Source organism: Lepidochelys olivacea, assembly GCF_965140295.1.
Source record: "Lepidochelys olivacea isolate rLepOli2 genome assembly, chromosome: 8".
NCBI classification, from domain to species: Eukaryota; Metazoa; Chordata; order Testudines; family Cheloniidae; genus Lepidochelys; species Lepidochelys olivacea.
The window spans coordinates 30,993,251-31,005,290 of record NC_140418.1 but is presented as its reverse complement, the minus strand read 5'-3'; the positions used below and the strand labels follow the sequence as shown (position 1 = coordinate 31,005,290).

At 41.1% G+C, this 12,040-nt stretch overlaps 1 protein-coding gene across 1 annotated transcript in view; it reads right to left on the bottom strand.

Annotated features, from left to right (window-relative positions):
- The window catches only part of DOCK2 (dedicator of cytokinesis 2), a 502,335-nt gene that overhangs the window by 359,665 nt on the left and 130,630 nt on the right, over nucleotides 1–12,040 (bottom strand). Inside the window, exons 24-25 of the mRNA XM_084636234.1 lie at nucleotides 4,674–4,744; nucleotides 3,283–3,389 (exon numbers count right to left, since the gene is read on the bottom strand). Of these exons, the coding sequence (XP_084492360.1) occupies nucleotides 3,283–3,389; nucleotides 4,674–4,744 (178 nt within the window). The remainder of the gene's footprint in view (nucleotides 1–3,282; nucleotides 3,390–4,673; nucleotides 4,745–12,040) is intronic.

The window sequence follows — 12,040 nt, the reverse complement described above, 5'->3', positions numbered from 1 at the left end:
AGGCAGAAAACAGATTGAACCAAGTAATACCCTCAGTAAGATCAGAATTAGATTTAGGGTGCTGCTGCTTGAAATCTCTGGATGTTGTCACAGTTGGCAACACCTGGTGTTGCCTGGAGATGAGGAGGAGTTCAAATCTTCACAGCCTGATGTGCTGTGTACCGCTTGCTGGTATCTCTGTAGACCCCACACCTATATGCTCAGTTCAGTTGCACACAGATACTGAATATACTTACACTGCGTAATTTCTTGGAGTTAACCCAGCATATTCCCTATACTGCTCGTCAGTAACATTACCTGTTCCTTCCCATACAAGCATTTTTATCCTAACACTTTCCTTTTGGCTTTGTAACTTGTGACTTACCAGCTATAATACAACCAACTAGAAATATGATAAAGAGACTTTCATATTCATTGCAGCCTCCTACAAGCACTCCTCTGTACAACATCTCTAGCCAAAAGAGTTTTTGTTTCTGGCAAATTGTCTGCAACTACTGCTACTTCTTAAATCACTCTGGATATATTTACTTCAGTTCAATTATGTACACAAACCTTTGATTGTAGATTAGATGCTGTTTCACTTAGATTTAATAGCCTGGAACAAGGTGCTGATTTGGTTAATATGCAAGGTTTTAATGATAAGCTAGTAGTCAAAAATCAAAGACTAAGTGCATGAAATCAATAACAAGAGTACTGATTAAAGACTGCATAATATTGCATAGAAAACTTGAAATTTTTTCATGTTATGCAACACTTCATGATTGCTAAATTGGTTAAACAGTCCCCAATGTCCTGAAAACACAATGGACTTTAGATGAAGTATCTTGTTACTATTTTAGCTAACAATCCAAGTCTTGCCCTCAACAGCATGCACCCTATAGAAGCTCTATGACAGTGCTGCATTTCCATCTGTCCATAGTGCTTAAATCTGTGCCTATGACTATTCTGGGAACCTTGTACAATGTGATGAGCAAAAGCATTCCACTCTTGGCATATTCCTCTACAACGCCATGCAGAGTCACTGTTGTTGTTGTCGTCAAGTTCCCAGGAGCATGACAGATTTGTTTTATAAATGGTCAGAAGTGGGAACACTGAGCAACTAGCAGCTCATTGGAGCAGACTAGGTGCCCTTTCCAAGTTACTGAGGCTTGCTCGGCTCCAATATGAAGCCCAGAGAGCAACAAGCTTAGCTATTCCTACAAAGTATGGAATAGAACCTTATTTGTTACTTGTACAGTGAGGCAAAGTTCTTGGAGCTGAGGTTAATGAAGCCAATCAGTCAATTAGGCCTGATGTACAATACTTCCTTTGGCAAAAAGTTCCCACCTGTGGTAGCAACAGTGGGAGTACTAGCACTGACAAGGCTGTTGTGAGCACTGGCATTTTTAACACAGAGGTAAGTGACAGTGTTAAAAGCCACTGAGCCCTTCCTGCACGATAGCTTCCATTATAGCTTCTTGTGGAGGAGCTACACGGCGGGTGAACTAAAGAGATTAAATTTGCTAGTATAGCAAAGTCAAAGAATATCTTCCCCTTTAACGAAGGCAAAAAGAACGTACAGCAGTGACTTAACATCAATTTCTCCGAAGACTCAAATAGACTAATTAAAAGATTTATTCATGAGAGAGAGAAAGAGAGAGAGAGAGAAAAAAAAAACCCAAATAAAAACACTTGGGACAACCCATCAATAATTTTATACTCAGGAAAAAATTCAGCTGAGTTGCTGCAGGTAATGAAAGTGAATATTTTACATTTCTGGTTATTTTTCCCCTCTCCCCTCACATGTGGCAGGCCCACATGTTAGAAGCACAGTCTATTAGAAGTGTCCTCCCCACCTTTCTCCCAACCCCACAGTGTTATCAATGCTGTCATAACACTGTTATCCTTTTAAAAGGGACATGACCTGTGATTCTCCATTCATGCGATTATTGGTCTTGCTAGGGTTGCCAACTTTCCAATTGCAGAAAACTGAACACCCTTGCCCTGCCCCCCCCCACCTTGCCCCTTCTCCAAGGCTCAGCCTCCCTCACTCCATCCCCCCCTTCCTCTGTTGTTCACTTTCCCCCACTCTTGATCACTCACTCATTTTCACCGGGTTGGGCAGGGGGTTGGAAGGAGATGAGGGCTCTGGGCTGTGAGTGTGGGCTCTGGGGTGGGGCCACAAGTGAGGGGATTCAGGGTATGGGGGGGTCATCTCCAGGCTGGGGTAGGGGGTCAGGGCACAGGAGGGAGGGCTCCAGCTGGGGGTGAGGGCTGTGATATGGGGCTGGGGATGAGAGGTTTGGTGTTCAGGAGAGGGCTCTGGTCTGGGGCCAAAGGGTTCGGAGTATGGGAGGGATGCAGGCTCTGGGAGGGAGTTGGGGTGCAGGAGGGGCTCAGGGCTGGAGAAGGGAGTTGGAGTGAGGGAGGGAGTTGGGGTGCAGGAGGAGGTGAGGGATGCGGGTGGCGCTTACCTCAGGTGCCTCCTACAAGTGGCCAGCATGTCCCTCTGGCTCCTAGGTCGAGACGCAGCCAGGCGGCTCCCCGTGGTGCATGCCGGCCCCATCAAATGGGAACTGCAGAGCTGGCACATGGGACGGGGGAGCATATGGAGACCCCAGCCAGCCCTCTTCCTAGGAGCCAGACATGCCAGCCAGTTCCAGAAGCCACGCAGACCCAGGGCAGGCAAGGAGCCTGCCTTAGCCCCGCTGCGCCACCAATTGGACTTTTAATGGCTCGGTCAGCAAAGCTGACTGGTTAAAAATCCGACACCAGGCAACCCTAGGTTTTGCTCTCATTTCCTCTTCCCTCACCTGCCCTTGGCCTCCCACTCCCAAAATAGACCTATATATCCCAGTATTGGACAAACATTTGTGGCAAGTTTTTCAAAAGCATCTAACTGACTTCGGAACTTAAGTCCCATATGCAGAAGTGATTTCAGAATTTTTTAAATGTTACTTCTAAATGTTCTTATATTTCTGTACATCTTAAAAAATGGATTTCAAGGTGGCCACAACAGGTTTCTCAATCTTCACATTTTACCACTAAAATAAGCACTCACAAATAACCCTTCCCAGGCCTGTCTAGTCTTTGTTCTGTTCTAATGATCGTGCCTTTGCAAACTAATTGTCTTGCCCAAAAGGATCAACAAGAAGCCACCTCAATCTGCTTTTACAGATTGAATTATAAGAATTATGTAAATCTTCTATCTACCGTATATCAAATAAAATTATGGAGAGATTAAAGCCACTCTGTCAATCTTATACACATTTAGTTTAAAACCTGAAGACAATTTGGATTTACCTTGTTTTTTAAAGAGGTTGCTGCGTACTATTTCATTCATGGACTGCACTTTTTGCTTCTGTAGTTTTACTGGTGGGATGCAAGTGTAAAACTCATACAGTAGTTGGCTGCAGATAAGTGGGAAACCAGAAATACAATTTAGATTAATTCCTTATGCTAATAGATAGCAAGAGCAGTAATTACTAAAATACCTCTAATGCTTAACAAATGTATTCAATACATTTCCTTGTATTTTGTTGTGTATTAAGACTATCAGGGGAGAAAAACCAACTGTTAAGAGAGAAAAACTAAGTGTTGGGGCATTTTTTCCCATTGCACACGTACAATACAATGCAGTGTTTGGCCAACAAATCTTCTGTCATCTATCAGGAAGACATCAATTGTCAGCCAGCCAGAGTTGTGGCCTTTTTGGTAGTTCCACTTATTCTCCAGAAGTGCATTGCTTTACTTGCTAATTCCATTCACTGAACAAATTTTTGAAAAGTAGGCCTAGATGTTAAACTGTATTATAATACACTCTTAAGGAAAAATACAACTCACTATCTAGAATATTCTTCTTCTTCAATGCTTAGCCAAACAGTTGGCCATAGTGATGGCTTGCCATTTCGTCCGTTCCTGCATGACAGCAAGGGCTTGATGGCCCGACAGTCCAACATCAGAACAGACTTGATGAACCCATGTAATAGGGGCTCTGCCTTTGGGCCACTTCCACCCCTCAGTTGGTGGAATTTTCCTGGATGTTACTAGCCACCCAGAGAATGACATTCACCCAAACATAGAATCATAGAATATCAGGGTTGGAAGGGACCCCAGAAGGTCATCTAGTCCAACCCCCTGCTCAAAGCAGGATATCAGGGTTGGAAGGGACATATCAGGGTTGGAAGGGACATCTTGTGGCATTCTTGCTACATGTACGCAGATAGCATCTTACGCTTTTCAGACAACAGTCCCAGTACTCTGTGGACTGGAGCGATCATAAACACCTGTTTTACAAATTAAGTGATTCCATTTTATGCCCAATATAGGATATTGACATTGTGTGTGGAAAGCCTCCAATTTTGCCCAGTGAGTGGCACGATGTCCATGTTTTGCAACTGTATAACAGTACAGAGAGGATACAGCCTGAATAGATCCTGAACTTGGTTGTCATGCCGAGACCATGTTAATTCCATATTCATTGTAAACAACCCATGACAGATGCTTCAAATTGAACAAAATGAGCTAGATCCTTAACCGGTGTATACTGACATAGCTATATTGATTTAAACGGCGCTATACCATTTTATAGAGGCTAAGAATCTGGCTTGGTATCTGTATTGGACAGAACTGACACCGTTGCATGCAGACAACATCGGGCAGATCTAACAAAATGCTGTTGAATAGCAGCTCACCTAAGTAACTTGGCGTCAAAGACTGTTTCAACATCTTGGAGGACCGATGGTATATACTTCAAGGCAGCAACCTGAATTGACAAACATATCGTGTTAATTGTGTAAGTACATGTACGTATATGTCCTTGTATACAGCTCAATTCCATCTAATACCCTCAATGTCCACTTAATACAATACAATAGCAATACATAGCTCTCAGAGACCCAAAGGTTTTGGCCAATAATGAAGTCATTCCACCCTCTCCCCAGGAATGGCTCACTATTAGAACTAAAGAAGTGCGCATGTTTCAACGAACTGAAGTGAACTAGGACTTTTCTTCTACCTTGCTCTGAAATGTCAATGCTTTATACTCTGAATTTCTCCATGATGCAGAGGGCCAGAGTAAAGCCTTCTGTAACACATATGCCTTATGGTGATATAATGCAAGGGGGCTGGAAGCACAATAGCCATGAGGTAGATTGCACACACTATGCACACCACTGACAGTGTTTCTAATGCTGCCACAGCAGAAGGTGGCTTTACAGTAATGCAAGTGTGTAAGCAGGCACAAGCCAGAGGCCACAGGATCCTCAGTTACACCAATCCAGCCCCCACAAGTGTACCAGACAGGTTGCACAGATGGGCTGCAGTTGTTTGGCCAGGCCACAAGCTGTAGTAATAGTCATTGTGATGTTGCATGAAAGCACCAGGCCCTGCAGAAGGGATGATCTTTTGTGTCTCCTCCCTACTGACCTTTCAAGACTTTACTGACATGGTGCTCAAGGACTCAGACTTTTTATTTAAGAGGTGAATTTCATCTTGTATGATTTCTATTCTATTCTGTCTGTCAAGCAATTACTTGGTAAAGGTTAGTCATGAGACAAATTACACTTGCTACACTACCCTACTGAGTGGGCAATAGCACACATTGGTGGGCAACAGTCTATGTCTGATGTCATCACCAGCATCTAACATCAACACTACATCATTCAGCTCTCCTAAGAATCCTGCAAGGGGGATTTGATATACTCAGCCTCTGGAATAAAATATTTTTAAAGCTACACATAGTTCATAAGCCCATGATAAAGAGCAGAAACATTCAAACAGACAACCATGCATGACAATTCAAAAGTGAAAGCTTCATAAAGACATTAATCTTTACTTTTCATCCTCTTAACCTAATAGATACTAAGAACTGCCTCCTAGGATTAGTGCATCTTTCAGATATGGAAACTATCCTATTCTGCAATTCTGTAGTTTCTAGTGATAGAGATACATTTCTCACTTATCGTACATACCCAAAGGATGCACTAGTCCTCTTGCTGGAAGGAAGGTGGAGAGATCCTTTTGTAGTTTTAACAAATTCAAAATAAAAGCACGGTTTTAAGTTTAAGAAAAGAGAGTATTTTAAAATGCGCTTTAAAATAGTCAAAAAAGGAGAACTCGACCAAATTGCTGCAGGTACAGTACAATGCACCAGCACATCCACTCTGGTCTTTCATCTCCTCCTCTTCACCCCACCAACATTGTCAGCTATCATATACTATAAAGGTTTATGAGAGGTTAAATTCTGCTTTTGTGTTTGTGACACCATTTATTATTGAGGGAATGCATCCAAAGATAGCTACCTCCATTAAAAAAGAATAATCCAAAAGATAGCTATCTCTGACATACACTATCTCTAGCAAAGAACATGGTATGAATGCTGCTGCATTTCATTTCTTAAGTGCATTCATACCTGCTTAAAATCTCTTGTTAATTTTACTATGTTCACTAGTTATGGACACTGGTTATTCACAAACTCTGCCACCATCATAAATTTAGGGCAGTGTTTTGTGTAATAATTCTGCAAACTGTAATTTGTGTTGTGTAATACACTTAGTTCCCTTACTTTGGATTTAGTGTATATTAAGTGGTACTTTGGCTAATTGCTTCCTGAACAAAACATTAGAACTACAAAGGCAATACTGGCATTATTTCATTTTGAAACACTAAAAGCTTGTCTATACTACACAGCTTTTAGCAACATGGCTGTGTTGCTACAGCCATGCTGCTAAAACTTGAGCTGTGTCGCTGCTGTTTGTCAGCTCTCCTGCCGACAAAAATCTTCCACCCCCAACGAGTGGCATTTGTGTTGTCAGCAGGAGAGCGCTTCTGCCAACAACACACTGTTCACACTGACACTTCCTGTGGTAAGAGTTGTGTCTTTGGTGGGGTGGGGTGGTGCGTTAACAACTCTGAAAGACCAAAGTTGTGTCATTCAATTGCCAGCGTAGACATAGCCGAAGTGTTGCTATTACTAGCATCATTTAGGTGAGAAGTAAGTTTCAGCAAAAGGCAGTCTTAACACCTGATGCAGATCTATTTTACATACTAAATTGCTCCAGCTGTAGGTAGAGCCTGGGCTATAGGAAAGGGAGTCAGAACAGATGCTTCAAGCCATGGGTTTCATAGGTACATATTGTCAACTCTGCTGTGTAGCGAGAAACATACTAAACAAGGCCTAACCTGCACACGGAGTGTGTCATCAGCTCAGCAGGATACTACTGAACATTTGCTATTGCCTTCGCACACAAGCACGCGGAATCTGCTCTTTACATCACCAACAGCAATCATTCCTGTCTGACTTCCATTGTCTGCACAGACCTTGATAAAAGCAGTGACTGACCATACATCATCCTGACTCTTACTTTCCAGACTGACAAAGCACAGAATCTGAAATAAACTGAAAAGCATAACTTTTTTAGGAAAGCCATACAGCCTGTGGATATTTAAACTCAAATAAAAAACCTAATTAAAAGCAAATGTTTTTTTATAATGAGAATTTGGAACTCATGTAGAACTTTTTCATCTTACCTTTAAAAAGGCAAGAAACATTGCCCCATTTTATAGGTAGGGAACCAATGGGATATCAGTGTTAACCCTACATCTAGAGTTGTATCAGTCAAACTTAAAAGTGTGATTTTAAAATGATTAGTTAAACCAGTGGAAAAAGGTTGTGTGGACACTCATTTCATCTTAAGCCAGTCTTGTTCTGGTTTAATTTAAATTGATTAGGAACAGGTTTAAACTAAACTGAAATAAGCCACTAAATAAATAAAATTATCCACAAAGGGTTTTGCACTGGATTGGTTAACCTATGCAAGTTTGTGCATTGACAAGGCCACAGAGCTTAACTTCCTCAAGGTCATGCAGGGAGTCAACTTGCAGAGCCAGGAAGAGAGCCATGTGTCTCAAATCCCAGGCCAGTGTCCTTGCCACTGCTCCCCAAGTAGTGGAATGTACAGTTATATATAGATTGCATTTTAATAAACATCAAATCCAAAATAATTCTTAATCCATGAGCATGCCACAACAAAAGTTTTAAGCTGCTGTTTTCTTATAAAACATGCACTTCATATTTAAAAGCTTAAAGGAAAGCTGGAATGACTTTGGTAAACCCAGAAAACTAAGCATTTGAATGGGGGGGGGGGAGAACCTACTGTCAAAGTGTTTAGTAAGGAACTTTTTCATTAAAATTAGCTTCTCTGTCTTTTTTGCTGCCTGCAGACCTCTTGCTAAATAGTGACAGTTTGTAACAAACACTATTTAACCCAAAGGTACAAGAGCACAATCCAATTTGCACGCTGCTTTAACACAAATCAGAACCTTTTTATATTTAAACAAAACATTTGAGATTTTGGTGAAGTTGTTCTGATATATCTCGATGTGAACAATATGGCAACTGAATTGCAATTTCTAACATTGAGTGCCAATAAATTTTCTGTCATGTTACATAGGTCCAATTATTCATTCCTTGAGCTCAACAGTGAAACTCAGTTACTTTATCTGATACAGGATTGGGCTCACATGGTCTTCCTCAGCAGACGGTCCACCACTGACCATCTCCCACCATAGACCCACATGTCATTTGAAGACGACCCAGGATGTGTACCTTGAACTCTAATTTTAATTAAATGCTCCAAAATAAATGATTCTCTCTAACACGAGAGCACTTGGATGCAAGTTTCATAAATAAACTCCCCACAGAATTCCCTACTCATCATTTCTAAGATGGAAACTGGAGACGTTTACACGTTTGTGGGGAGGAGTGGGGAGATTAAAACAGGCCTCTAGATACCCAGTAATCCACAGTAAATCCTATGAATTTAGGAACATGTTCATGAGAGATCTGTTGTAAGTGTAATTCTGCCATGGGCTGACTACCTACATTTGGACTCCAATGCACCTCCAAGGCATAGAGTGGAAAATAATGCTGAAACTGTCAGCATTGACTCCAACTACAATTCCCAGAGGTTCCATGGGTTTAAACACATCAAGTGGTCATGCTAATTTCGGTCCCTTAATGCCTAAAAAGAAGCGAGAGAGAACTTTTTAAAGAGCATCTCACAGTTGATATTGGGTAAGAAATTATAAACATTATGTGTAATGTTAGAACACTGTTCAGAGAATTTTGGGCTACAGCTTTTTATTCAGATGAGCATCCATAATGCATTTCCTTAAAACAAACAGAAAGCCTGCAGTCAACAAATCAATGAACCTTAGTAAACAAACATGATAAAGCATCTACTAACATCAGCTATTGGAATTTGCATTTGTTGGACTTCTATAACCTGATTTCAAACTGAGGAAAAAAGTCATTTTAACTACCCCACACATAAGAGTCTAGACACAATATCCTTATGCATGGACATTGCAAAATGTATGAGATTAGCATGTGAAATATACACTATTCCCACCACAGCATCAATATTTCAGCTTTTTCACAACAAATGTAGGTATGAGAATGATGCTGGGAGACAGTTAAGATGGATTCACTATGTATACTAAGATGGATGTACAATGTAAGAGGGGAGCCAACCCTCGAATATTTTCACTGTAGAAAAAAAGATATAGGCAAGACCATCATGGACTAAAAAGCACAATGAAGTTATGGTCACTAATAGGAATTCGTTGTCATGAATGTTCAATTCCGTCCTCTACAAAGACCCAAGAAGAAGAAATGTCCTGGAGCACAGGGGCTTTTGAAGTTTCTTTGTGCTCGTCATTTGACAAGCATTCATAGTTTGTTAGGACTCTGTGGTAGATTACTATCCCCTGGGTAACTACCAGCATCACTGAGCTTCAAAGCTGAAATATGTATGTCAAATACTTTCCGAGTTTTGCAGAGATATTGCCACTCAAGTGCAAGACCCAACACAACCCTTCTAAGTTCAGAGTATGCCAATACCCAACACCAACTTGCTTGTTAAAAATTTAATTTTAGGAACTAAGAGCAGAAATTCCTTTGAGCTCTCATCTAGATTTTTAAAAGTCACAAAGACAAAGATTTCATTTACATTTGAGATGTGAGTTTAATATGGTGACCAACCTTCTTTTTAAAAAAGCCAACTGGAAGAATAAGGATGGTATTGATTCAACAGGAAATACTTCTTCCACAGCTAAGACTGCACAGTACATCAAGCCACCACAGTACACCTAAAGATAAATTGTTCACTCATGGCTGTACCAAATTGCAGCTCTCAACTATGCACACAAGACTTGGCAGGGTAAAAGGAGCCTTGTCTGCCAAGCAGGGATCAACTACATTTTAGACCCTCACATGAAGACTCTTCCTGATAGGGACACTAGCAATGCTAGCAACCTCCAAATGGGGTTGGGAGGGGAACACACACTTCCTTACAGGGCTATAAAATGGTGGGATAACTGTTGTGATCATTGGGTCTACAAATTTACCCTAATTGGGAGCTCAGTAAAAACTGAGTTTAGGTTAAAAACATTTCACCTTAACCTACAAAAACAAATGTTGACAGGGAAAGATGCAAATATGAGACAAAGACTGAAATGGCCTAAAAAGCCTAGTGACATAAGCATAATCTTAATACAGTTTTTGAACTGATCAACAAGAAGCGTGGAACCAGAAATCAGACAACTAAAATTGGCGTGTCAGATATCAGGCCTAATTGGTGGACAAAATAATGGGAGTGGAATAGCCCATCACTTCTTTTAGGGTTCTTAAAGAAACAGACTTTGGGAGATAAACTGGCTATTAGAGTGAGCTTCACCATCATGGCTTCCAGTCCCACAGTCTCCTGGGCCTTCTTTGTCCTAATCCTGAGACACACCCTGGCCAAATTAGCTACAAGATTAATTTTGGATCACAAAATGCCTTAGAGGTGCATTTTTTTCTAACAGTGCACCCTGCGGTTAAGGCACATATGTGGATAAATGCTAATGAGAATAAAAGGAACTACAAACCACCTATGAAAAACTCGGTACCCCCATATTATTGGGGGACACAATACAAATAAGGAAAAAAGAAGGTGGACACCTTCATGTACCAGCGCAGAGTGTTAGGTGGAGTCAGAATCACAAGATAAAAGGCGGCTCCCAGATTGGGTACAATGAGTTCTCTTTTGAAAAACCATAGCAGGAACCGTCCCTCTACTGATGATCAATTGGCAAGGCATCCATCAGACCCTAGAGATATCACTAAGCATATGACTATGGCTGTATTTGTAACTTGTTGTCATAAACATACAGCTAAGGGTAGCATAAAATCCCTCCTGAGCAGCTGTACTGAATCTTTACCTGTAAAGGGTTAAGAAGCTCAAATAACCTGCTCGGCACCTGACCAAAAGAAGATACTTTCAAATCTGCAGGGGGGGAGGTGGTTTGTGCTCTCTTTGTTTGTTCCCTCTCTGGACAGAGAGAGAGAGGGACCAGGCAGGTAAAACATCTCCTGAAAACATACCTGAAATGATTAATCTAAAATTACAAAAATTGTAAGTAAAGCAAGGAAATGCGTTAGTTTATCTTTTGTTTTAGCTTGTGAATTTTCCCTATGCTAAGAGGTAATTTCATTCCTGTTTTGTAACTGGGAAACAGAGTCAGAGGGGAATCCTCTGTGTTTTAAATCTTATTACCCTGTAAAGTTACCTTCCATCCTTATTTTGCAGCTGTGATTCTCTTACTTTTTTCTTTATAATAAAGCTCTTCTTTTAAGAACCTGATTGATTTTAGTGTCCTAAAGATAAAGGGTCTGGTTTGTACTTACATTAAAGGCAATTGGTTGGTATATTATTCTCAAGCCACCCCAGGAAAGCGGGTGAAGGGGCTAGGGGTATATTTTGGGAGGGGTAGGGGTCCAAGTGCCCCCTCCCTGAATTTTTGTTTAAATCACTTGGTGGTGGCAGCAATACCATCCAAGCACAAGGAAAGGAATGTGTGCCTTGGGGAAGTTTTTAACCTAAGCTGGTGGAATATAAGCTTAGAGGGTCTTTCATGTGGGTCCCCACATCTGTACCCTAGAGTTCTGAGTGGGGAGGGAACCCTGCATAGGTCTTCATAGGATTTCTACATGCTTGGGTAATCATAACCTTTCATT